The sequence below is a fragment of the Felis catus genome, chromosome B4, assembly GCF_018350175.1.
Source record: "Felis catus isolate Fca126 chromosome B4, F.catus_Fca126_mat1.0, whole genome shotgun sequence".
Classification (NCBI taxonomy): domain Eukaryota; kingdom Metazoa; phylum Chordata; class Mammalia; order Carnivora; family Felidae; genus Felis; species Felis catus.
The window spans coordinates 74,820,568-74,848,014 of NC_058374.1; the positions used below are offsets into that span (position 1 = coordinate 74,820,568).

The following is a 27,447-nucleotide window of genomic DNA, read 5'->3' on the forward strand; positions in this document are numbered from 1 at the left end:
AGCCTGGTGCGGGGCTTGAGGGGCTCGATCTCATAACCCTGAGATCATGACCTGAATCGAAATCAAGAGTCAGTCATTCAACTGACTGAGTCACCCAGGTACCCTTGATTTTTACATTTAAGCTTTATATCTACAGGCAACTCAGTTCCTTTAAAGGTGTGAAGTATGAATCTGACTCTATTTTTTCCCCCAATGTCTCCTCAGGATATTTATTGAGAAGTCTTTCTCTCCTCACTGGGTGAAATGCCACCTCTCTATGTAATAAATTCCAAGGTTTGTTTGTGCCTGTCCCAGCTCTTCCTCTGGTGCCTCATTGGCCTAGGTACCCGTGCGCCAGCACCAGGCCCTCTCTTTTTCCTTCTGTGCCACTTGGACTTGACTATAGGTCCCTGGGCTTGTGGACACTGGACTGGGATGGGGTAGGGGTGGAGGAATAGCAAAGGATTGGATAACATCAGAAAACTTCTAGGCTTTCTCCACAGCCTCCCCACATCTAAAATGGTTTTGCTCCCACACTTCCTCTCTAAAGAAAAACAAAAAGAACAAAGAAGTTCTATTCCTCATTTTAAAAATCTATTTGTCTGGCCCGGAGGGAACCCCCTGTTTTTCTGTGCACTCTGCCGATGTTCTCGGGGAAACGGGGCTTCCCTTCCAAGTTTAGGAGCTTGGGGACACCTTGAAGTAGGGCTTTGATCACTGAGTGACTTCCCCCACAGGCTCCTCGAGCCTCAAACCCAGCAATTGCTGGTGGAGTGTAAATTGAGCTGGTCTTTATCTTAGAGACATTACAACAGACCCTAGACAAACACATTAACAGCCACTAAAAGACTAAACTAATGCAGGCCAATAAACAAATCCCCAGGAGAGATTATGCAGAACCTTCCTCCCTCTCACCCTCTCACCCTCCCTCCCTCCCTCCCTCCGAGTGCCCCCTCAGCTCCTGCTCTCTCAGCCCAAGAGCTCCTCCCCAACCAGACCCTACGCGCCTCACTGGCAGCTGCCCTGCTTTGGGCCCCTTTTCTAACCCGGCTCTGGTCCATGCACTCAGTAAATATTGCAAATAACATAAGAGAGCAAATCTCCTTTGATGGACCAGCTAATAGTTCCAAGCTATCAAAAAGAAGGTTCTCCTTTGGAGGTAGAAATTATCCCATATACCTGAGGTTTTCAATTTAAGGTCTTCAGATGTGCCTCAGAGGTTCCCTGGACCCCTGCAGTGATTTGCAATATTTATAGGTAAGCCTGGGGGGAGCATTTTTCTAAGTGGTGGGAGAGGAGGGTGGGTCCTTGGTGTTCCTAAGAGTTCAATACTTAAAAAAAAAAAAAAAAAAGTCCAGATATCTATGGATAAAGTGATACCTGGAATCTGCTTCAGAACATTCCAGTGGGAGTTCAGGGAGTGGCTGGGGTAGGTGTAGTTACAGATGAAATAAGATTAGCCATGAGTTGATAATTGTTAAAGCTATTGATGGGTACTTGGCAGTTATTATATTATTCTCTTGGGAAGGAAGGAAGGAAGGAAGGAAGGAAGGAAGGAAGGAAGGAAAAGAAGGAAGGAGGAGGGGGAGGAAAGAGGGAGGAAGGGTTGGAGGAAGGAAGGAGACCCTTGTTACAGACTAATGGAAAGAGCCAGACAGCCCACAGTCTGCAGCTGCCTCTCACAATTCCTCTTTATAGGAACAACTTCTGCCCTGATTCATGTTTGGGAGGGTGAAAAATGTGTGGATGCAGAAGCGTGTCCCCTTCACTCTCACCTCCACCCTCTGTGCTCAGCATCATCCTGAGAGCAGGACCAGAGTCCCTGAGGGCATCTTTGTTCATCTTTGTCCTCCCGCTAAGCCTCCCCCTGCCCCGCCACAGGCTTGGGGGGGTGGTGGGGCAGGGAGTCATCCGAGGCCCTTGGCTCTCCACCCCAGCCCAGGCAGATGGAGCCCCGGTTGCCTGAACGAGGTTGTGCAGAAGGGGACTGTGGCTGCACCGTTTGGATGTGCTTGGAGTAGAAAATTCACAAATTCCAAGCTCCGCTCCCAAAGCAAACCTCCCCAACCCAGGTGGCTGCAGCCCGTCCTCCCTCTGACAGCGACAGCTCCACGGGCCGCCAGGCGGGGAGGCTTTGAAAACCAGCTTGTGTTTGAATTGTGAAAGCACCAATGTTTGTGATGTTTGCCCAGCAGAGAAGGAGCATATTTTCTCCCTTCCAAAGGCAAACTCAAAAGATGCTCCACGGTTTTTCTTCAGACTTTCCACAGGAAACATAAATCAGAAAGAAAAATGACCATAGGTGCTGGGGCTTGAAGAGGAATGCCAGCCCCAAAGGGGCTGCTGGAACAGGCGCCCTCTGTCCTTCGGTGACGATGACACCCTTCAGAGTCTAGGGCCGCACTTCTTTCCTCTGAAAGAGGAAGCAAGCTGAGGCGAGGGGAGCAACCAGACCCACTCTCAGGCTTCACTCCTGGTCGGTCTTCCCCATCCAATGGCTGCTGGTGCTTGGGCTGGGCAGCTATTGAGATCCCCTAGCTGCCTATCTTTTTGTCTTCTCTCTCTCTTGCTTGTGTTAAAGTAAAAGAAACATGGTGCTCCAAGCCCAGGAGCCCAGCAACGCTGTCAGATGCTGGATCAGAGCATTAAGGTGTGGACATGGCATGCAGGGAGCCTGAGCGCTGCCCCCCTCATCTGCTGGCCCTGCCTGTCTTAAGCTCCATCTTGGAAGGAGAAGGACTTTCCCAGTCTGTGGTCTCTGCCCTCAGGGAGCTTATAATCTGCATGCAAACATAAAATAAGAGAGGTCATAAGGCAGGGTTGAGTGCACACTGTTAAAATAAAAAAAAATAGAGACCAATCTTGAAAATTCCCTGAGCAGACAAAACCAATTTACTTGTACCAACAAAGCTGAATGTAACTTATTTTGCAGAACTAACCTGCCTTGGATTATTTCTTGCTTGTGCCTCTGGAAATCCTAAGCAAAGAACTGTTTCCCAAGGTTGATATGAGATAACCACTGACCAATTCCCTGTCAGTTAAGAAGATTCTAATATTGGAAGAAGAAGAAGAAGAAGAAGAAGAAGAAGAAGAAGAAGAAAGAGAAAAGAAAAGGAAAGAAAAGGAAGAAATTCTAATACTATAACCAATCACTGTGAAGAATTAGCAGTCCCTGCTTTCTTGCTATATAAGCTGCTTTACAACAATATACCCCAGAGCCTTATTCCACTGTTTGATTCTATCATTCTCTGCTCTCAAACTGTCTTTTTGGTGTGCACAGTAAATTTCTACTAATTACTACTTTGGTGATTCATTGTTTTTACTTCTGCTATTTCTGAGATTTTGACAACACATATATGCACTGACTGATCTAGGGTGTGACTAATCTTTTTGTTTTTAAATAGCAAATCTCTTAATCTTTTTTTTAAGTTTATTTGAGAGAGAGAGAGAGAGAGAGAGAGCAAGCATGAACAGGAGAGGGACACAGAGAGAGAATCCCAAGTAGGCTCCACGCTGTCAGCCTGATGTGGGGCTCAAACCCATGAACTGTGAGATCATGACCTGAGCTGAAATCAAGAGTCAGACACTTAACTGAGCCCCCCAGGCACCTCAAAGGTGTATATACTCTTTTTTTTTTTAAATTTTTAATGTTTATTTATTTTTGAGAGAGAGAGAGAGACAGTGTGAGGGAGTGAAGGGCAGAGAGAGGGAGATACAGAATCCAAAGCAGCTTCCAGGCTCTGAGCTATCAGCACAGAGCCTGATGCGGGGCTTGAACTCACAGACCACAAGATCATGACCTGAGCTAAAGTCAGACGCCTAACTGACTCAGACACCCAGGCACCCCTATCCTTGATGGACTTTTTTCTGCACAGAGGATCAGACTCTTTTTCATGGGTTAAAAGTACCAGCCGACTGCTTCCACATTGGGAGTTTGTGAAGATTATATACATTGACAGATCAACTGGACCCTACAAAAAGCTCGACCCAAGAAATAGAGGATTGAAGTCAGTTTGGCCTGTGCTAGCGGAGCTAATGCAACATGCTGATTGATTCATTATAAGCTACGATGCCTTGAGTATTTGCTAGGGCTGTAGCTGGAATGCTTCAAGGCCACCATTTCTGTCTCTTGACATCTGAGAAACTCACTTCTTGAGAGTTTCTTCTCCTATAATGTTCTGTCTTTGGATAGACCCAACAAGCCCATTGAGCATCTACAAAAAAAAAAGAAAAAAGAAAAAGATATATTATCAATTCATATAGCCCTGTGATAAGTCAACTAAACAAAGAAAGGACACCATTGGAAGATGCTTTTGAGAGCATGCTTCCAACCAGAGTTAGAACTTGGCTTTGATGGACCAAATTCAGAGAAAGACCACAGAAACCATTTCCTTTTCAGCTGACGTTTATTTATTCTGTTCATCTGAAGCCAGAGCCAATAAATTAAATAACTTTCAATGGCTAAAAAGGTCTCTGAGATTAGATTGGTCAACCCCATGTCAGAAAGCTCAACTGACCTGCAGACCAGCCCTCTATATTCATGAGTGGTGTCAGTTGTGAGAGGAGCTTCTCTCGTGCTGTTTCTGGCTGAGACTGGCTCTGACCAGAGACGCAGAGGAGGAGAGGGAGGGCGGTGCGCTGATGAGGCTGAGGAAGAGCGATGCAGTGGAAATAGGGTGCAGGTGGCTGAGACCACGGCTTTGGGGTCACACGGACCTGGGTCCAAAGGGCTCCTGGGCTGATGTGCTGCCATGTTTCCTGACCTACGAAAGTGGTACGATGCTAACACCTACCTTATAAAGCGATTGTGGGGATTAAGATAAAATGTGAAGAGAATTCACACTCAGCTCTCAGCAAATGCAAGCTATTCTAATCTCAGCGAAAAGAAAGAACAAGGGGACAAGTCGGGGTTGGGGAGGGGGGACACGGTGGGAGGGATTCAGAGGCCTGACGTTGCAGAGAGCAGCCCCCCATCCAGCCCCGTCGCCAGGCACCTGGGACTGAACATCTACTGGTCCAGACAGACGGCATACATGTTTATTGGAAAACCATCCACAAAAGTTATTGGAAACTTTACATTTGCGGCCCGGTCTCTGCACACCGCCTAACTGCCACTGCGGGAAACAAGGCCTCATTCACTCCCCAGGCAGCTCCCTCAGCTGCCCCAGCCCCTCCATCTCACGCCCCACTGGGACTGGTGTGCAGAGGCCCCCTGGTGCCCAACCTCCTCCCCTCCCCTGGCTCTGAATGATTTCTGACTTGCTTTTTCCAAATGTGAAATCTTTGAGTGAGGTCATTTCAACCGGGGAAGGAGCGAGGGGAGGGTCACCAAGGCGATATTTCCTAAGTGCAGAGGTCCCTGGGGTGACTTTAGACGGAACTTGGATAAACATTTTTCATTTTAATAGTTACATATTTATTTTTAAATGTATTTATTTCAATGTGATTGGAGGGAGAGGTAGAATGTCAATCCCATGATACAGAGTTTTCAGTTCAAGTAGCCTTGAGTAAAGCAAAAGAGAGTGAGAGAGTTGATTTAAGGAAGCTATTAAATGAATAATAAGTCTAGGTGGTCCTCAGATCTGACAAATAGTTCTGGGAATGCTGCACACTTGCTCTCAGCCCTCATCTGAAGTTTCCTGGACATGGCGGTCTGACAGACACGGTTTTGATCTCAGCAGGATGGTCCTGCCCTGAACTGGCCAGGGAGAGGGGCTGTATATAGCTCCAGGGACATGTCACAGCTCCCTCGAATGCAGTTCCGTCCGTCCCATACAGGTCTGCACCTGGCCGGCCTCGCTATCCTCAAATACTACTCCCATAATTCAAACTACTCAAGAGCCCTCCATAACTCCCCATTACCTACGGGATAGAGGCCAACTCTTCAGCCTGGCACTTCAGGCCCTTCTCAATCCATCTTTCCGTTTATGCCACAGGCCCATGTACTCACTTCCTGGAAATCTGGTGTCCCCACTTTGGCGATCCCTCTGCTCCAGCTGCTCTGCCAATGTACATTGTCCACTCACCTCCAACCTGTCCTATGCTTCGTCAACTTCCTCCCAGGCCTCTGAATCTCCTCCTCCCAACAGGCAGACTGATGGTCTAGCACAACGCTCAGGGCCAGGCTTGGAGTTGTGACTCTAGCACTATTGCTTACCAGCTGTGTGTCCTTGAGCCAATTACTTGCCCTCTCTGGTCCTCAGTTGTTTCATCTGTAATGACGGGTGATGACAGCAACATCTCCCTCCTCCCAGGTTTTTGGGAAAGCTGAATGAGATGCTGCCCTTGGCACAGCACCAGATACACAGCAGCAATAAGTACCCTGCGGTGGCTGCCCTTCCTTGAACTTGGAGTTGAGTTCTGACCAAGAGCAGCCTTTTGGCAGTCATTTACAGGGAGTAGGTGTTTGATAGATATTTGTCGACTGATTGTGGATGTCCTGTGATGTGTTTTCTACATACTTCTCTTGATCAGAGGCTCCGCGGAGCCCGAGAGCAGTGTTCCCTCTCCCAGGTCTGAAGATCCTCTGCAGCCTTGAAACGCATCTATTCCTGGACCATCTCACCGCCTTCTCTTCTCTGGGTGAGTCCTCTTTGGTCTTGAGGGCTCATTGTGGAGCTACCTCTTCTTCCTTCAAGTTTGGCCTCACGCTAGAATCTTCCCAGGGGCAGCCAAGACTGGCAGCGGTGGCACATGAAGCTTCCCCGGGGCAGATGGGAGGGGACAGAGGGGACAACGGCTGGGCACACACAAGGCCATCTTGCAGACTAGAGAGAGGCCACCAGCACACACTGAGCCAGGGCCCCCTTGTGCAGGGCACTGTGCTAGGTGTGGCCCCGGAGGCCCAGGCCCTACCCCTGGTCCTGTCCCCTTCAGCCCTTGCTCTGGTTGACTACAGAGACGGCCCCAGAGCCTGGGGTTTAGCATCAGTGCCCCAGTGACCGGCCAGTGGCCACAGGCCTAGAGGAGCTGCGGGCCTTCCCTCCCCCACCCGGTCCTCGGCCTTCTCTGAAAGAAATGTGTGTTCCCTCGGCCCTCCCCCCTCGCCACATCCCCTTCCTCCCACAGAGCCCGGGTCCCCAGGCTGCAGTCCAGAAGTCCCTCTGAGCAGACTCCAGCAAGGCAGGGCTTTGTTAGGAAACCTCATTAGCAGCGACAGCGAGGCCCAGGCGGCGCAGAGTGGCATTCCAGGTGTCAGTTGAGAGGGGCCACAGGAGGCGAGGCCATTAAACCATGCTGAGGTCAGCCCCTAGCAGAATGAAAACAACAAACTGCAACCAGGGAAAGCGGTGGGAAGTAAACCGGTGGACTTTAAAGGGGATGCCCCATACTCGGCCCTGCCTGATCCTGGGAGTCCCGAGGGTAAGGTCTGAACAGCCTCCACTCTGTGAACCCCCGGAGGCTGGAGGCTGGGTGTCAGGAGACCCTGAGCCCCCAGTGCCCAGCACATACAGGCACTCAATAAACTGAATGAATGAGTGAATACTTAGCCTTTTACCGGGGAGGAGGGCCAACAGTGGCTCGGACTCCGTGAGCACTCACCATGTGGCGGGCACCGTGCTAAACACTGCCTGCGTATAAGCTCTTGGTAAGACAACAACACAAGGATTATTAGCTCCATTTTAAAGACGACGAAGTATAGATACCAGAACGTGTTATTTGGGCCTCCACTGGCTCTTCAAGAACGCTCTAGAACTCTACCTACTGATACTTGGAACTTCTGAACACATTCCTTCATTCCACTATTAGTCATGAAAAGGCTGAAGGAACAGTGGGGCTGAGGAAGCACGTGGAAGGAAGCTCACTCCTCCTGAAGGGTAATTAGTGTGAATGGTTGGTATCTGGAATTCTGTGTCCAGAGAGGGAGAGGGGCCTGAGTCCTGGGACAGACTCTGTTGAGGGAGGCGAGGACAGTGGCTGCCTGTGTGGACTCGCACTTTGCTTCAGTGAGTTCTGTTTGCCTCTGCTGGGCAGGGACGTGCAGGGGCTGGGTATTTTTGTCGCCAAACGGGGAATGCACATGATTTATGAAGTCCTTTCAACCTGAGGCTGCCTCATAAAGGAGCTTTGAGGGGACTCCAGGGAATCTAGTTATGAAAGGCCTTCCTTTCTGGGGCTCTGTTAGACGAGGCATCACTGCCTGCCTGCCTACCTCCAAGGATTAGGAACCTCATGTGCCCTACCCTAGATCTGGAATGATGGGGGCCGGGGACCCCAGGAAGGCTGGATGTGGATTCGTCCCTTGTTCCCTTATCCCTGCTCAGGCTTTTTGTCCTTTACAGCCTCTTAGCTGAAACCTGTCCCCAAGAGATTGCTGATCCCTGATGCCCTTGACTTCTGAGGCCCAAGCTTCCCCTGGATGAGTCATTCATCTCACTGAGCCTCAGTTTTCTCACCTGCAAAATGAGTATAATACTACCTACCTCACGTTTTTGTACTGAGGAATCTAGACCCCCACCAGTTGGAAAGCTCTATGAGAACATCCCCCTACGTGTCTCGTTTATTCTTGTCTTTCAAGCACCTAAAACAGGGCATATAGCACTGGGTACAAAATGGCAATTTGTCCATCTGAATTCTACTGGATTCCACCATGAGGAATAAGAGAAATGTGTTTGAAACTTCCAAGCACGGTGCCTGGTAGGCATTTAGAAAATTTGGGTTAAATCTGAATTTGAATTTAATTCTCCCCTGCAGAAATGGAACGGAGACCCCTTCCCACATTGTGAGATGGGGTCCCCAGGAGTTCAGCCCTCTCCTCCCGGATCCCTTGGGGCCAGCTGCAGAGGACATTTGTCTGTCTCCCTCCCAAGTGCTCCTTCCCCAGCTGGACCTCCCAGCCTCTCCCAGCCAGGCAGCAGCCCCTGTAGCCCCTCTGAGGCGGTGGGCGTCCCTGTGCGGGCACAGCCAGCCCAGACCCCTCTCCAGGGAAGGGACTGAGGGGTGTGAAGGACTGGTGTGTGGGACTTTGTTTATTTTCTCTGAAGGATCCTGCCTGAGCCCTGCTATAAAAATAACCTGCCTGGAAACCTCATCTCTGAGGGGGAGAAAGAGGCTTTTGTATCCAGAGAAGTGGCTCTAACGGCTTCCCTGTGCCTTGTCTCAGCCCCACACATCAAGGAAGACCTGGATATGGTGATGAGGAGCCAGGGCCCAAGAGAAGTGTGCAGGGCAGCTGCCAGGGGAGGGCACTGGTGGGGGAGAGAGAAGGAGGAGAGGCAGCTCAGCAGCCCCTCTCCTGGAGCCCCCCCTTGCCTGCTTGACCCAGAAGTTCAGGAGGAGGAACTGAGGGAGAGGAAGAAAGGTGACATCAACAAGAGATAAAGGCCAACCAAGATACACTGGATATCAAGAGACTGACAGGCCAGGAGAGAGGAAAATCAAAGTCCAATGGAGAGGAGAGACATAGGGAGGAGACTGAAGCCAAAAACAAAGAGAGATTCACCCAGTAAGATGTGAATGGAGCTCAAGGAATCTGAAAGAGACTGCAGCCATGTTTACAGATGGAGCTAAGGATTTGGTCTAATTCCTGGGATCCCCCACTGTGTTCCCCTGCTGGGAGAAGAGGCCAGGCAGGGTCAGAGCTGGCTCTAGGGCCCTTCCCTGATCATTTGCACTGGCCAGCCCCTGCTCTGGCTCAGGCTGGGGTGTGCACGAAGACACAGGCCTGACTCCAGTTTCTCAAGGTATTCTTTCCCAAGGACCAGTCCAAAGGCAAGATGTGGATCTGCAGCAGTAAGAGAACACTGGCACTGCATTCAGGAGGCAGGAGGCCTGGATTCAAGTCCCAGTTCTCTCACTTTTTAGCTGGGTGATTTTTTTTTTTTTTTGAGGGGGGGAGGGGCAGGAGAGAGAGAATCCAAGGCAGGCTCCATGCCCAGCACAGAGCCCAACTCGGGGCTCTATCTCACCACCGTGAGATCATGGCCTGAGCCAAAATCAAGAGTCAGATGCTTCACCGACTGAGCCACCCAGACACCCCTAGCTAGGTGATCTTATACAAACTATGTAAAGTCATCCAGCCCGGCACTCTTACCTGTAAACTATATAAGCCCCCCACCACCACCTCCCAGGGCCATTGGGCAGATCCATGGAAAGATACCAAATGGACTAAGTTGTATGGCACCAGTAAGACAAGAAGGGATCCAGACACATTTCTCCAGGCTCTGACAAGGGGCTAGTGTTGACCAGAGTCTTGGTAACCAGCACCACTCATGCTCTCTCTGCTGTAGCAAAAAGGTCAAAGAGAAGCTCACAGCATCAGTCATCTGAAAATAATAGATTCCAATACTAACCATGAATGTGAAGTTCTTTCCTGTAAGAAATCTCCTGCATTTTTGCATCACCAAGACTTGGGTTTAATCTGCCTAGACTCAGGTTGGTAGAACACATGCCACTAAGGACACCCTTAAACTTTTGTCCAGAGGAGAAAGTTGATCTCTCCTGGGATAATTTATGGAGCCAGCAGAGGATGATGTATTATCTTTCCCCTGTATTTTGGAGCTGGTGTTTTTTGAATGACACAGATCAAAGGAGAGAATGGAGCTAGGGTCCAGGATGCTTTAAAGCAACTTTTGGAGGGACAAATTAAGATGTGGGGAGACTATAAAGGAAACCCTACTTTCGAGACAAAGAGCTGGGCAGCACAGCTGTACCCTGGAGCTAGGAGAGGGTTAGGGAGTTATAGAAGCCATGATCAAGAGCAGGCTGTCGGCACTGCAGGGCCTAAAGCATTCCCAACGGCTTGAGGCTGAGGAGGGGCCCAAGAGAGAAAGAAACAGGGAGGAGGGCTGCAGCAACATGGCTGCTGTGAGGTAGAAAGGAGTGGGCTTGGGGAGCCTGGGTGGCTCAGTTGGTGAAGCATCTGACTTTGACTCAGGTCATGATCTCGCAGTCTGTGAGTTCAAGCCGCGCATCGGGTTCTGTGCTGACAGCTCAGAACCAGGAGCCTGCTTCAGATTCTGTGTCTCTGTCTCTCTTTGCCTCTCCCCTGCTCACACTCCATCTCTGCCTCTCTCAAAAATAAATAAATGTTAAAAAAACAAAAACAAAAACAGAAAGGAGAGGGCTTGGTGACACAACTGGAACAGTCCCCCAAACTGGCCCTCAGCAGTGCCTTTGAAAAGTGACTGATGGAATGTGCTCAGGATATGAATAACATTAATAGTTAATGACAAACGGTTAACACTTACTGGGTGTCAGACAACTGCTCTAAAAGCTTTGCTTGCATTATTGCATTTAGTCCTTACAAATGCATGGTGGTTGCCTCTCCATGCAGCCATCATCATATCCCACCCACACTGTGTAGCAGACTTGCAGGCTAGGCAGGGTTGACCTGAGTCCCAGGTCTGAGGGTAGGCCCCAATAGATCTGAGCCAATCAGGGTAACCCCATAGCTCATGCCAGAGGAACACCTTCAGGTTGATCCAAGTGAAGTGTAGACTAGAACTTAATGATGGAAGAAAAGACCTCTCTTTCCGTTTTATGCTAGACTGTGATATGTACAGGTGGGAGGCCTAGAATTGTCTGCAGCCATCTTAGGATCATGGGTGAACCATACTGAGGATGAACCAACACATCAGGAAGGCAAAGCCAGAAGAATCATAGAGAATAAGCAGAAGTCCTGATCAAACTATTCCTGAAACTCTCATGACTTTAGGAGTTTCATGTGAATTAATAAAGTCCATTATTAAGAAAATTGAGCTGGATTCTTTCCTCCCTCCCTTCCTTCCTTCCTTTTTTTTTTTGTAACTTACAACCAAAAATATCCAAACTGATGCAGAATATGTGGCCCAGAGAGGTTAAGTAACTTGTCCAAAGTCAAGTAAGTTACATAGTAAGTGAAGGAGCTGGGATTCAAATGAAGGCAATGTGAATCTAGAGCCTGTGCTCTTACAACAGCATCAATGAAACCCACAGCGGCTGTATTCTGACCACACACCAGCTCCATGCCAAATCACTCTCCACTTCATCCCACAGCATCCTCACAGCAGCCTTTCGAGATGGCAGCTACCATTATTCCTGTTTTTACAGACAAGGGACTGAAGCTTAAACAGGTTAAGTAACACACCATCATCACACAACTCTGAAACAACAGAGCGAAACTGAACCCGGGTCCCTCTGATCCAGACGCTGGGCCTTCTCTCCAGTCCTGTAGGCAGGGGCTGCCCAAGAATGGTCCCCAACAGTCTATTCCATTCCCTTTGATGGTGAATTGACTTCCAGTTGTTCTGTCCAGGTTAGTCGTATCTCCATGGAGATTGCACAGATAGGTGAGTGTTAAACGGAGGTAGGAGGCCAATTTTAGCCCGACATTAGGAAGAACATTCCTATTGTTCCAGCAATGGGGCGGGCTACCTGGGAGAGTCTGAGCTCTCCATGGCAGGCAGGCCAGCAGGCCAGGGATGGTGGCTATGGCTGCTGCCTGCATGAGCTAGGCTGACAGGAAATGCTGAGGCTCTGAGCTCCTAAAGCCTTTCCCTCCCTGGGCCTCAGTTTCCCCATCTGTACAGCGGTTAGGGCAGGACTGGGTGAGGGCTGAGGTTTCTTCCAGCTCTAACATTCTCGAATTCTGGAATTCCCGGAGGCAGGACTCCAGGCCCCAGGGTCTGGCCAGGAAAACAGAGACGAGGCTGTTTGGCCAGCTGGGTAGAACAGTGGAGCTTATTGAGCCCACGGTTCCCTGAAACAGAAACAGCCAAAGGGCACAAGCAGGGAAGATAATTTCATTTGTGGGGTTGGTGAGAGCAACTGAAAAAAAATGCAGTGCTTGAGGGCTGTCCAGGGAGGGCCGAGTTTCAACCGGTGGGTTGTGCCTGTGCGCCTGCCGGGATAGAAACTGCACACAAGGCCACATTCTGCCCTGGCCAGGAGGAAGACAGCGAACCTGGATGTGACAGTCCCTGTCAACAGCACAGGGACCATGAAGCCCTACCTGGTCAGGGATCCCTCAAATGGGTTCACTTCCCCTGGAGACTGGAGAGACCTGTTTGTCATTAGCAAAGGAGGCCTTTTGGAAATGGGCCTTGGTTAAACGTAAACCACTGTTGTTCAATGTACATGTTGTTCAGGTAACCAAAAGGTGCTTATCAGCAATACAGAGACCATTCTCACAAAGTTGTGAGGCCAGAATTAGAGAGGAGGCCTGGGGTCTCCTTCCCTGGATATCTTTGGGCTGGCTTAGAGGCCAAGAGGTGGGCAAAATGCCACTATAAAGCTTTGGGGTGTCTCTCCAGGATCTTACCTCCACTCTTTGCTCTAATGATGATTAATGTTGATATTGTGACTATATTCAATGTGCTCTGACATCTGCAATCCCATCTGACCTTCATTATAATACCCTGAAGTAGACAGTGGGATAACTTTATGCCCATCTAGACAGGAGAAAATGGAAGTCAGAGAGGGTAAGCCTCAAGTAGCAAATGATGGTTCTGGGGTTGAACCTAAGGCCCTCGGCCACAATCCTCTGCCCTTTTTCTGTGGTACCCCACCATCCCTCCACCCCCCTTTTTGGGGACACAGAGGGCTGACTTTTCCAGGATGCTTTTTTTCTCTTGCTTAGAGACAACACAGAGCTCTTGGAGCTAGATTAAAACCATTACAAGTGCCGGCTTTGAAAGGATTGGTATTCAAAATAGAAGCAATTCTAACGGTAAAGTAAATGTAAAGAAGTCCAACAAAGTTGTGACTTTTATCATGATGATTACTTCTAGACTTTAAAATAAGTCAAATATTGGAAATTAAGTGATTAATTTTTTATTTGGTGTCCCCACTCCCTACTGGTGTCCTAAGTAGTTTCTAGCCCGCATTTGAACCATCTCAGTCCCTGAGGCCCCTAGGTCACACTGCTCTGCAAAGACAGGAAGTCTCTGGAATTGGCTGTGAAGTTGGGCCAGGCTATCAGGCTGGGAAGATGCCTGTGCTGGAGCAGGAAGTGACTGCAAGCAGAGACCAGGGCACCTGCAGGAAGTGTTCCATGAGTGGGGAGAAACGAAAGCTCTCTGAGAACAGCCTCATACTGTCCCTTGCAAAGGAGGACAAGGAAACAAAGTCACAGAAATGAGGCTCTGGTAGAGCTATAAGTCATATTCTTCTGGGGTTGGGGAAATGCAACAAAGACCACCATCCTCACCCTCAGGAAGGAGGTGGAGCCCAAATCCAGAAGGGCCAAGGCAAAAAGAGTGACAAGGATGGCAGAGGAGGGTGTTAGGAGGGTCCAGCAGCGGGGCTAGGAAAGGAGTTGGAGATTCCTTGCTCCCCCTCCCTAGGGGATCCATGGCATCCTCCAGAGCTCCTTGGGACTAGGGTTCCTTCCTGTGTTCTCTAGTTCCTTCTAGACTCCAGTCTGGGAATGAGGGGCTGGAATTAAGTGCAAGGACATCCATTAAGAGTTCAACTGTCATATTTTCCTACTTTTCCTGTTCTTGTATTTTTTTCTTTTTTATAATTAGCTCTATGCCCAACGTGAAGCTTCAGCTCATGACCCCGAGATCAAAGCGTACATACTCGACCTTCTAAGCCAGCCAGATGCCCCTTACCCTGCTCATTTTGATATAGCAGAGGCTGAGGGGGCAATGGGAAGGATTGTGGAAAGAGGTTGGGGAACTGTATCAAGTGGTTGGGGGAAAATTCTGAGCTCTTCAACAGCAATTGGTAAGAATTTGCAAAACTCTTTTAAGCAATGTAAAAATAAACAGCTGGTAACTCTTTGATTCTCTGCCTCAAAAGGAGAAAATGTGTTTGTTTGGGGAGCAGCCAGCAGGCAGCCCCCCCACTCTCATTCTCCCTGACCTAGTCCCTCCTGCCCACTCCCTGTCCCTAGCTGTCTGGCCCTGGTTCCTCAGCCACCCACCCTTTTAGAGACCCCATGGCTTCATGGGGGCTAGCTGTTCTCTGGCAGAGGGTGAGTGGGACTGGAGACCCTTGTATGCTGGTGGATCAGGCCAAGGTTCCAGAGGACTCTGGGTTGGAGAGTTCTTTGTAGAAGTCGGAGCACTGAACAAAGAGGTCTTTGAGACCTGGTGAAAGCCCTCAAGAGCCAGTGCCTTCAGCCCAGCCTGCTTGCTGTCCTCATACCCCCAAGGACTGGCTCAGGCAGACTGCTGGCTCTGGCCCTTTCTCCCCAGAGGAGATTTCTGATGCAGCTTTGTGCCCCAAATGCTGCACTGAGGAACTCAATTCACCTGAAATGTCACCAGGGATGGGGCTGTCCCCTCAATGCCCTCTCGCTCCTTCTCTTTTTAAAAGACTTTGGAGTCAAACGGACTTGCTGTCAGTGTTAGCTTCTACCACTTACTGGTGGAGGGATCCTGAGCAATTGACAATTTTGACTGAACTCATTTCCTCATCTATAAAATGGGAATAATGATATTATTCACTTCATTGGTTGGTTACACAATGCTTAGCACATGTTAAGCACTCAATACACATCAGAATCATGATTATTATTTCTAATATCTATCACCATTCTTTCTTTCCTCCTAAACCCTGCTGGGCTTGACCCTCCAGTGTGACCCCAGTGTGACCCCATCCCAAGTCCATCAGATGGGAGACCCTCAGTTGAGCCTGACCTGGGCTCTTCATAGATATAAGGTGTGCAGTTCCCCAAGCTGGGGGTATAGGAGTGGGAGTCATGTGAGAAAACTTCAGGCACTAAGTAGTACAGGGTGGGTTTGACACTGACCTTAGATGATTGAGTGGATTTTCAATGGCCATGTTTGTATCACTTACAAGCACTCAACTCCTATAGAGTTCTGGAAAGTTCCACAAGTTCACTGGTTCCTCTTGCACTGTTGGTGGGAATGCAAACTAGTGCAGTCACTGTGGAAAATAGTATGGAAGTTTCTCAAAAAATTAAAAAAAGAACTGCCCTATAATTGATCCATTAATCACACTACCGGGTATTTATCCCCAAAATAACAAAAAGGCTAATTCAAAGCACCCCTATGTTTATTGCAGCATTATTTACAATAGCCAAACTATGGAAGCAGGCCAAGTGTCCACTGACTGATGAATGGATAAAGAAATGTATGTGTATATGTGTACATGTGTATGTGTGTGTGTGTATACATACATACCTAATGGAATATCACTCAGCCATCAAAAAGAATGAAATCTTTTTTCAAATCTTGCTGTTTGCAACAATATGGATAGAGCTAGAGAGTGAAATAAGTCAGAGAAAGACAAATTCCATATGATTTCACTCATATGTGGAATTTAAGAAACAAAACAAACGAGCAAAGAAACAAAAGAGAGAGAGACAAACCAAGAAACGGACTCTTAACTATAGAGAACAAACTGATGGTTACCAGAGGAGACGTTGGTGAGGGGATGGGTGAAATAGGGGATGGGGATTAAGAGTATACGTGTCATGATGAAAAAATTAATAAAATGAAGTAAAATAAGATAAAATAAGTTTACTGGTTCTTAAGCTTTGAGGTGTTCAAGGGATTTATGAGAAGCTGGCTAAACTTCTGAAGCCTCTTTCTAGCAAAATGTAGAATTCTACATGTTTTGCATATAATTTTAGTAGGCTTATCTGTGGACCTCAAGTTTTCCTGTACTCATATCAGTTCAGAAACTGACGCCCAGAGGGGTTAAATAATTTGTCTGAGGCCCCACAGCTTGCAGTAATTTGAACCCAGACTGTAATAGTCCTTGATTTTGAGGGAAATGCCTCCATCTTGTCCCTGATTGAGATTGTGTTCACTCCCCGTCTTGGGCACTGGGAGGCTTTGCAAGCCCATGGTGGATTCCCTGCGATCCTGACGAGGTTGTTCAAGGATGAACTCAGATGGGACTTGGGCTGCGTAAAGGGATTGAGAAAGGCAAAGCCAGATCCCATACTAAGAGCCCAGAGGCCCTGCACATGGAAGTGAAGGGTTAACAGAGCCTGAGTGTGGCTTTGTATGTGCGTGCTTGAGAGCAAGGTTGCATGTGCAAAGGCGCACGTCTCTCACTTGTGCGTGTTGGTACCACAGGAGCAGGACCGCAGGCCAGCCTGGGAGAGAGGTGCCGCAGTGTCCTGGTATGAATGGGCCTCTGTCTTCAAGGCTGTGTGAGCCTCTGTGTGTACAGGTCCCATTAACTCGCCCTCAGCCACACGTGGGAAGGGGAGGAGAGGCCCAGAGAAGCCGAAACCACTCAGAGTCCTTCTGATTTTAGAATGAAGTGGAAGACATAGAAAAAATAATAAAGACCCAAACTCATATGTGACTAGAGTATACACACCACACACACCCTCTGGTGCCGTCATAACCTTCTGTACCTATCTGGGTGCTTTGGGGTGAAGAATCTTCAACTCTTGTCCTAAAACAGATTCTAGATTGCTGACCCTATTTACCTTTGTAGCTGTCTTCTCTTTGTGAGTCTGGGTTTGGCTTCTCTCTCCAGACTCACCTGCAGCTCTCATGATGCACATGCATACCTCCAACCCACCAAGCAGGCCTCACTTGCACCATTGTGCCTGGGATGGACAGGCTTGGCTCAAGTCCTGTCCTGAGCCCCATGTTCCCACTCCCCCTTCTAGTCCTCTCTGGGCCCCTGTTGCCCTTGGCTGTGGTTTGTTTAATGGAGCGACTCCTGTCTGGGAGCAACCCAGAGCTCAGGACACAGGCAGACACTTGTCCAAACTGGCTATTTTTTCACCAAAGGAGCCAAACCACAGTGATGGGCTCAGTGGCCTGGCCAAGTGCCTCCTCATTCCTCCAACCACTAGCCTGGCCCCCACTCCCCTGACTGGCCCCGATTACCAGTGGCCACTGGTTCAGGACTCCTAGTTACCTATTGTGAGACCTCCTCAGCTGGAGTCTGGCCCCCCATGTGAGGGGAGAAGAGAGATCTAGCTTCTGAGGCAGTAGCTGAGACTGAGAGGGATACCCTGGGGACCAAAGAATAGACCAACAACCATACCATATTCATCCCTCTCTTCCCAGTTCCTGTCACAGGGTAGGTCCTAAAAAAATAGATGAGTGAATGGTTGAATGAACAGAAGATAGATAAGTGGATGGGTAGATGGATGGATGGATGAATAAAAAGACACTCTCAGATCCAAGTAGACATTCTGATAAAAACCTAATTTGGGGTGCCTGGCTGGCTCAGTGAGTAGAGCATGTGACTCTTGATCTTGGGGTTGTGAATTCAAGCTCCACATTGGACACAGAGTTTACTTTAAAAAAGTAACAAACCTAATTTGATTCCTTGGTCCAATCATGGGAAAGAAGTAAGGAGAGACCCAGGTCTAGACGGTGTAGCCATCTTACTCCAGAATCTAAAGGAAATCTCTGAGCTCAGACCCTTTATAGCAGGTCTTTGAGATGCCCCTGGAGGTCTGGGGTTGAGTGAAACTGACCTTTTCTCCATCCTCATGTCTATTCCTCAGGCCCCTTCTTGCAGAGGCTTCTCTGCTCACTAGAAAATGTGCTCTGCAGCTGAACAAAGTAGCAGTGAGTCAGGGAGGCGTGGAATGCACCAGAGAGAGGAGGCTCAGGCTGATGGTGGTGGTGCCAGGAACAGGGCCTGGGGACAAAATGTTTTAGGCTGGGACCAGAGCAAAGTGTTATGTGCTTGGACTGGGAGACTGAGGACATTTCCAGCACCTAACACAGGGATCTGGCATAGAGTAGGCACTTAGTTATTTTTGAATTAATTAATTAATTAAACACTTCTATGTCCTCTCTTCTCTCTGGCTAACACCCCAAAATAATTTTCCAAGGGCTATATAGGATTGTAAAGAGCCCTGGATCACTAAGGATCTTCCTCTGGAGGTAGAATGAATCAGGGTCAGCAGCCCTGCAGAGGGAAAAAGGGACAATGTGTGCATGTCTACCCCCACCATCCCCAGTCCCCCTCTCTCACCCTCATCTTCCTCCCTACACCAGTTACCATAGTATTGATCCAGACGCTGGGGGCACCAGGAGGGAGCAATACAAAGCCTCCATGCTTACATATGTGTGACTGTGATGGTCTCGTCTCAAGCTCTGGCAAAAGGCCTGCTCACCCCACTGGCATAGGATGATGTATGGGGCCGGAGGCTGGTCTTCCGGTGGAGAAAGGCCTTGGACGGTAAGATAGGCAGCTCCATACCACCAAGGCCTCAGCTGCAGGGCTCAGAGACCCCATTCAGGAGTCCAGTCCCCCAGGCCAGGCCCAAGCTCTCTGCTACTAAGATCCTCATGGAAGAAAATGCTTAGAGCTTCTCCAGGAGCCTTGCTGCTGGAATGTGCTCCTGAAGTCTGATCAGTATTTCTTGCTGCAATCTGCCTTGAGTCCAAGCAGCAGCCTTCCTTACAGCTCACCCATGGTCAAAACTGCCCTCTGTATTAGATCTAAAGTCTGGGTTTTGAGACCCAAAGAGGTTTGCCTCTGGTCTGAGTTGAGCCCATTTTCTGAGCAGACACAGAACTGTTGGCTCAGGGCAGGCAAGGAAGGCCTCGTGAGCCAAGAGAAAACAATTAGGAGTAATTACCATCAACAGAGGCCCCCAGTGAGGGGTGAGGGTGGGAAAGGCCAGTCTGTGTGAGAGGGAGCTGCAAGTGGCAGACTGATTTTGGGGAAGAAATCAGAGAGAGGGTGGGAGGAAGGGTGTGTTGTCTTTCTTCTCCAGTAAAAGAGGAGGACCCTCCCCCACTCGGCCGGCCTCTAGCTTGAACTAAGTTCCACCTCTACAGGGGCTCTGTGTATGGAGGTGGGGGTGGGGAGCAGGAGGGCACAGGGCTACACATTCCTGAGATTCTCAAACCAGTTGGAATGGCTGAGGAAACTCCATACGGAGGGGACAGAGCATGAAACACAGAAACAAGCGAAAAGACAAAATGGAACACTGTGGAACACCAGAAATGTCTCCAGATGTCCCCATGCACACACCCTTGATTCCTGGGCCCCTGTGGGGATGAGCTCCACCTGCTTGGTGTCTCCCTCCCCATCACCCTCCTATCTTCAGCCCTTCCCCCTTCTAGGTTAGGACCAGAGGCCTCAAAGGAAAACGTGCTAATGTGGGCAACCCAGAATTGGGGATGAGAGTGGGAGGCAAAAGAAAGGCAGTGGGAGAACGGGTTGTGGTAGGAGGCGTGAAGGGAATTCCTCGGTACCTCTTTCTGGAGAAGCCGAGAGGAAATGAACCCAAAGGCAGAGGGACCCCACCATGCCGCTTGACCCTCCAATCTAAGGTGAAGAGACAAGGACCTCAATCCCTCTCAGGAGACAAAAGAGGGAGGGTTAGCCTTTGCAGACCTCACCAAAGTTTTCTTCTTTGGTTTCACATTGATAGAGCTCCCATGATGTCCACGTCAGGTGCTTGCCCTGTTAAGATGCAACAGTGCTGGCTGTGTGGAAGCAGCACCTCATGGGGCTTTCTAAGGGATTTGGGGACATATGTTCTTGGCTTGGAGTCCCTCTTCCTATCACTGTCACTCTGAGACTTTGGGCTAACTTAGCCAACCCCTACGCTCTGTGGTTTCTCATCTGAGAAATAGGGATAGTAACAGCACCTATGTCATGCACTTGTCAGGATTAAATGAGGTAATGTATATAAAGTGTTTGGCACAAAAGGCCTCAATAAATGCTTATTCTTACTGTTAATGTTATTGGAAGGAGATAGTTCTGCTAGGTGGATAATGCATTTGAAGCCAGAGACCCCGGCTTTTACAGTAAACCAGACCCAAGGTTTGGAGAAGAGGCTGTCAAAATGGAAGGGACGCTGAGTAATTCCTTCACTCCTTCAACAATCCTCTCCTTCCACTGTTTGAGGCACCTGGGACACAGAATGAATAGGATTTTAGTGAGGGACAGACAGAACAAATGAGTAAATAATAGAGTCATATCGGAAATGCTATGGAGAAGGAATGAAAGTAATGGAGCCAGGGAGTGTGAGAATTGAGGTGTGGGGTTGACAGTGCACCAGAGCCTGTAGGAAGCAAGGGAGTCTATCTGGGGAAAAGCCCTCCAGACACAGGAAGCAGGAAGTAGAACCTCTGTGAGGTGGAAGCAAGTTTGGTTTGTTAAACACCAAGGAGGCCTGTGTGGCCGAGACCAGTGAGCCTGAGCTGAGGGGTGGGGGAGGCTGTTGGAGGGGTGGTGGGCCCACAGCGTAGGGCCTCGTAGGCCATGGTAGGCAGAGATCACTGACCGGTGACAGGCTGATGGGAAATGGGACACAGGTACACAAGGAAGCAAAACAGTTTCCCTGGAGTTCAGAAGAGTGTCTGGAACATGAATTCCTTAAGGAACAGAACAAGCCTCCCCACCTTCTCCCCAGGCCCTTTGTAACTTTCTGCAGTGCAAGGCCACGCCAGGCATCCCAGGAGCAGCTGGGGACAGAGGTTGACTTTGACTCATGATCTGATCCAGGTTCCACTTTGTAGGAGTCTTCTCCCTGTTTGGTGATGGACATGCAGATCCAGGCAATTATCAGCTACCTTTAACCACATTCAGGAATCAGAAAGTAAGAATGGCTTGAAGGCTTCCCTCCTTGCTCCAACCATTTTCAAATGGCCAAAAAATCTTAACCATGCCTAGAAAAATATCAGAATTCAAGAATATCCTAGAGGCTATAAGAGACTCATTCTAACTCACACAGATAAAACCATTTTATCAATATAGTGGAAGATTTTTCAGAAGCTGGTGCTTCCTTATGTTTTATTCTCTGGAGTGTGAACGTTACAGGTAGAGCACTTCTTTTAGATTGTGAGGAAGAAGGGGTGCAGGAGAGGGGAAAGGAGACAAGGGATGCTGTTAGCAGAGTGGGTTGGAAGTCCTGACTGGTGTGTTTGGCTCAGGAGGGCTCTCTGGCCAGCTCCACAGACAGGTCTGGTTTTAAAAAGTGCCGGAGAGCCACGGATTTGCATGTTATTTGCGTTCCAGGCTTCAATTCCAGGTATGTGGAATGAAATGAATGAATGAACAGTATTCAGACTCCTGGTTAAGGGGTGGACTCAGGAATCCAGACCACATTGAGGATCCAATCACTGGTCCCACTTGGATCAGGAGACACAGACACAGAGACAGAATAAACAGTCAAAGAGACAGAGAGACAGTCTTAGAGAGACAAACACCACCAAGTCCTTTTTTACCAGGGAGTTTCCAGTCAAAGCAAGAAAGCAAAATCCACAGAATTTATTTTAAATAAATCAACCTTTAAGAAGTAGGGAGAGTCACATGTAAGTAGATAAATGCAACACCATCCCTGACTTATCTCCACCTCTGTCCTTCCATCATCCACAGCCAGCTTCAAAGTGGACCGTGTGCCTACAAGTTGGCCTTCTTGATGAGGTCCACTGTTTGGTGTCTGCCTAGCCTCCAAACTAGTTAGACTCTATGGCCTTTGAGGACAGGTGGCTTTTATTTCCTTGGTCAAACCAAATCTTCACACCACCCTCCAGGGCTCCCGAGTCCAGTGCTTTAAACACATGCTTATTAAAGACCCAGTGTAAGGGGTTCCCCAGAGTATCAGATGAGGCAAACGCCCTCCAGGAACTTAGCTCTGGCTAACAGACAAGACACAGACAGGCAGCACGTAAAATGGTCCATTTAAAGGGCAAGGCAGAAAGACAGGGACTCACAGTCTCAATCTACAAGGGATGTACATCACTGGAAATAAAAAAGATGGAGAAAACCAGAAAGATGTGTGGTTAGAAAAAAAACACTTTGATTAGCCCCTTGGGACAGAGACTATGGCCCCACAAGGGTAGGCTAACCTGCCAAGGAAGATGTGCAAGGGCCGAGTGGGGCTTTAGGTGTTGGACCAAAGATGACCTGTTTGGAACCACAAAAGAGGTGCAGCCCCACTGCAGGCTGCCATAGGCAGCCCTCATTCTCTGATCCTCAAAATGCTGTCTTTCTGAGTCAGTGTTTAATGCAATTACCCCCATTCCTCCCTGGCCAACCAGAGAAGCAGCTCGCACTCCTGGCTTGAAGAAAAGGCACCAAATCATTCACCTGCCCTCTGTGGCAATGGGTCTCAGACCATTCCTGATGTAAAAGACATACTACAGGGGTGCCTGAGCCTGGGTGGCTCAGACGGCTCAGTGTCTGACTTCAGCTCAGGTCATGATCTCGCAGTCCGTGAGTTTGAACCCCACATTGGGCTCTGTGCTGACAGCTCAGAGCCTAGAGCCTGCTTCGGATCCTGTGTCTCCCTCTCTCTCTGTCCCTCCCCCACTCATGCATGCTCTTCCTCTCAACCAAAAATAAACATTAAAAAAAATTTTTTTAAAAGAATGCAATACAAATACCATGTGGAATTATATCATTTTATGATTATAAGGGCTGCAGCGGTCTAGTAAGAGATTTTAAGATAATGCAATCAGGGAAGGCTTCAGACAGATGGGGATTTGGGTCTGTGTGTGCTCTACAGGTACTTGTGAAAGGAACACAGGAGTAAACTGAATGAAGGGTGTCCAGTGGATTGAAGACCCTGGGCTCCATGTACCTCTCTTTCTCAAACTTTCCCTTCTGGACACTCCGGTTCTGCAGAGGGGGAAGGACATTCTCCAGGAGTCAAGCAGTTGATGGCTACTTGTCAGCTGAGAATGGAGAAAAGGCAACAGCTATGATCTGTTGCATTAGGATGAGACTCTGACCTGGGCCTTATTATGACGAAGCCATATTCATACTGGCCTTAAACTTTGAATCTTTACTTTGACTGAATTCTATTCCAAGCAGGATTATGGCCCTCAATGTTTCAGAATCTTAGACTTTGACAAGACTCTAGATATTTGGTCCAACCACTCATAATTGGAATTATCCCTACCCTATCCCCAACAGACCAAAGAGGCAGCCTGCACTAACATTATCTTAAGGTTTATTTTCTGGCTCAAAGTCTTCTAGTTTCTCTTTTATATTCTACAGGGGATTCATGAGTGGATGACCAGCATGACCCCACATACCCTTAGGTCTCTCCTCATCTCCAAAGCTGGGAATGGTAGTCTTACTAGATGGGCTCTTTAATAGATAGCTAGTGTTAGGACTCAGCACAGGTGAAATAGGCCCTGGGCTATAAGGAAAGATGCTGGCTCAGCCTTATTTGTCCCCTCCAAAGTTTTAGGATGAATTTGAAGCTATGGGTAGGTTCCTCCTGGGCAGGGAAACATGGCAACTTCTCCAGGGGCTCAGCATATAGCCTGTTTGAATCACCAACAGGGCCTGAGACTCTATATTCTACCTTGCCCTGGCCCATCCAGGTGGAGCAAGGGAGAAGACAAAGTCTAAGTGTCAGTTATCTGTCTCTCTTACTCTGAAGACATATTTGAGAGCTGGAGGGATGGCAAGGGAGAATGATCAGAAGCCGAAACATTAAAAACACTGGTGCTCTTAAGTGAACCCTCTCCTTCTCCTCTAGGCCTTTTATAAGCCATGTGAAACCAGGTGGTGAAGGACAGACTATGGGATGGGGTTGCTGGCAGTACTTTTTCAGGCTATCTGTGTCTGCCCCAGGACACTAAAACTTGGGGCTAACATTGCTAGGGACAGTGGGTAGAAGATGCTGGCACAATTACACAATTAGAGGGGCTAAATAAAATTTGATACCACACACATGTATGAAGCATCTCATATATAGAGAAGTCAATTTACACATTTATACACAGTCTCCATGATGGAGAGGAAGAGGGAAAAGAACTCTTAACATTCAACCCCAAACAGGACTCCCAGGAGCAACGATGGGTCCCAGGCAAAAAAATGGGACAGAACTAACCTCCATGCCTTGGGCCATGTATTCTCAAATGTTCTGATTTTCTCTGTACAGGGTCCATGAGTGATTGTTGGGACTGTGGTTTCTGTTGAAGGCTCTATATCTAGATAGAGTTCATCATCTCTCGAGTGTTCCTTTTTAAGGGGAGGTAGGTCATTACGAGCACTGAGCACAGAGAAGAATGGAAGATAGGAGAAAAGGAAAGCAATAGGCTTTAGTTTAAAGCAATTTAAATAAGATATTGGTAGCATGCCCTTAGCCATGTAATGCAAGAACCTCTTTTTTTCCCCTCCCTGGTCATCAAAGCCCACCCTTAAATAAAGGAGAAATTAAGTTTCCAGATGCTAGTCCTGATCTTGTGGCTAGCTCTCTGGAAAAATAGCCCACTACAGAAGTCAAATATAGACCCAAATATAGTCAAATGGGTGGTTCCCATTGAGCCACCCTGGGCCACAACCTATGTCTCAGCTTGGTCCACCCATGTAGGGTGGTCTCAGGATCACTAACTTCCCCTTGTACAAAAATGTATTGACCAGAAAGGGGGTCCACGTTCACACAGGCTCAACAATTCCTTATATATTTTTCAAAGTGCTTTTGTTGCATGTTTCATTTTCTGTTATACATGGCAATAAATATTTGTTGCTTTGGTCTGTACAAAAAGTCTGTGAGGAAGGTAAGACAGATGTTATCTAAATGGACAAACAATAAATACAGAGAACTATCTTGTTCTGAGTCCCCCAGACAGTAGCAAGAGCACCTGAAAAAACTCAGGTCTTCTGATTCATAATCAGAATCTATACCATATTGCCACCTTTCAAGTTGCCACTGAAATACATTAAGTACCAAGAATCCATGTACAGGAGTCCTACAATGAGCCTGCATGCCATAGCTTTCTAACAGAGAATGTGAAAGGTCTCAGCAACTCATAAATAGAAAGCTATTTATTTCCTATAGAAAAACACAAGAAAGAAAGAAAGAAAGAAAGAAAGAAAGAAAGAAAGAAAGAAAGAAAGAAAGAAAGAAAAGAAAAGAAAAGAAAAGAAAAGAAAAGAAAAGAAAAGAAAAGAAAAGAAAAGAAAAGAAAAGAAAAGAAAAGAAAGAAAAGGTGGTCTTCCCCAAAAAGGCAGGCAGTTATGAAAAAGGTAGGACATCTAGTTGCTGGAGTGGAAACAGTAACATTCAGTTAACAATGGAATATTTAAAAAAAATAGTTTTCTTTTCAAATTGTAACCTGTGGTAAAACATAGAAAAATGTACTAAACAAGCTTGGTATAAAACAGAGTAAAATTTTCAAATAAGCCCAGAGAGAAAGCACAATGTTGGAAAGGATGGGGTACAAGGGAAGAAGAGAAAATATTTCATACAAAACTACCTATTACAATACAGAAAAAAGTATAAAACGTTCCTATTTTGGAACTGAAGTACAAAATGACACTGGCATTGGATCGTTTCACTATCTAGCCTGAGGAGCGCTCGGTGGGTGGGGGAGATGCTAGAAAGGACAAAAGGAATAGCGGTTTTTTTAGTCTCAAGTCGATCAGTCCAAATTCCACCCGTTTTCCAGTTGAAAATCTTGCCTCCCTCTGTAACCTCTACCCCTAAGCCAAAGTTCATTCAGGCCTCAAAATATTGTTAGGAAGTCCACAAACACCCTACACATAGGGGCTGGGATCTGTGCGTGCTAGAGCTAAATTTGGAAAATGGAAATAAATCTACAGGCTAAAGTGGTGAACACATTCAGCCTTTTAAAAAAACACGTATCCCTGTGAAATATATATGTGTATATATATATATATATATATATATATATATATATATATATATATATATATATAAAATTCTCTGTGGTTAGAAACATATTTAAACTAACTAGCCACAGACCAAACTAGACCTGCATTCATCCAATGCTGGAATTTTATGCTAAAGACTGAGGTCCTTCTTCTTGGTCAGAAGTAGGCGGCAGTAAAAGTGGTGCCTTTGTTGCTCCACTAAACCGCTCCCTGGGTGGGTCTTCCCCATATCATGTGTTGTGAGCACATGCAAACCCCTGCTTTAAGGAAAGGACTGCCTGGGACTTTGGGGTCCACCCAGGGCTCATGTGCTGTGCCTCAGGATGGGAGGAAGCTACAGATGATAAAATAGCCTTGTACAGAAGCAGACGGATTTCACAAAGAGGCATATAAATAGGGAAAATCCTGGAGGAGGGACTTATGCATGTGACCCAAAGTCCAGTTTACAGTCACTTTCCTGACAACACGTCTTGAAAATCCTGTGTGTATGTATGTGTGCGTGTATATGCTGGTGGTTTTCATCCCTACCTTTTTGCCCATGCCCTTTCCTACCTCTTAGTAAGGCCTAACAAGAGTTTATATGAAACCAAGAATCTGTCCAAGCTTCTCTCGGCCCCCAAATTAGGGACTGAGTGAGGCTGGAGCCCTTTGAAAACAAGATGGCAGAACTGAAGAAGTGAAAAGCAGTCTCTCTCTTCAGCTTAGGGATGTCCCTCACCCCTTTCACAGCACCAAAGTTTCTTTGCAAAAATAGTATCTGAGATACAAAAGGAAAGGCAGATGTGCTTGTGAATGCATCTCGCCAGGGCCTGGTCCAGGATCAAGGGCTTTACAAGAACAGAGGATTGGGAGCAGCTGTCTCCAAGGTCTCTGGCTATAGACAACAAAGAGCTGGTCCCCCGCAAGGTCAATGTCGGCTAACTGAGACAGTCTTCACAAGAGCTTTCGGTGGAGAATCTCCCAGACCATCCGCTTCCGGAAGTATGGCATGTGTTG

At 47.8% G+C, this 27,447-nt stretch overlaps 1 protein-coding gene and 1 long non-coding RNA gene across 8 annotated transcripts in view; both read right to left on the reverse strand.

The window, feature by feature from the left end:
• LOC123386590 lies at window positions 1-7,570 on the reverse strand. The gene is made up of 3 exons (XR_006600699.1): window positions 4,497-7,570; window positions 4,129-4,193; window positions 1-2,759 (listed from the first exon to the last, which is right to left on the reverse strand). It is a non-coding gene; the product is annotated as an uncharacterized LOC123386590 (long non-coding RNA).
• Window positions 7,571-13,715: 6,145 nt separating this feature from the next.
• SENP1 (SUMO specific peptidase 1) overlaps window positions 13,716-27,447 on the reverse strand; it is a 63,736-nt gene continuing 50,004 nt past the window's right edge. For 5 of the 7 annotated variants that reach the window (XM_023256996.2, XM_019834858.3, XM_045061682.1 and 2 more), the window contains one exon: window positions 25,223-27,447. In XM_023256996.2, coding sequence (XP_023112764.1) covers window positions 27,385-27,447 — 63 coding nt within the window. In that variant the 3' untranslated portion in view covers window positions 25,223-27,384. Of the gene's footprint in view, window positions 15,796-18,325; window positions 20,726-21,218; window positions 21,347-23,208 lie in introns of those variants that run through there. The other 2 variants (XR_006600690.1, XM_023256995.2) reach the window with 2 other exon arrangements.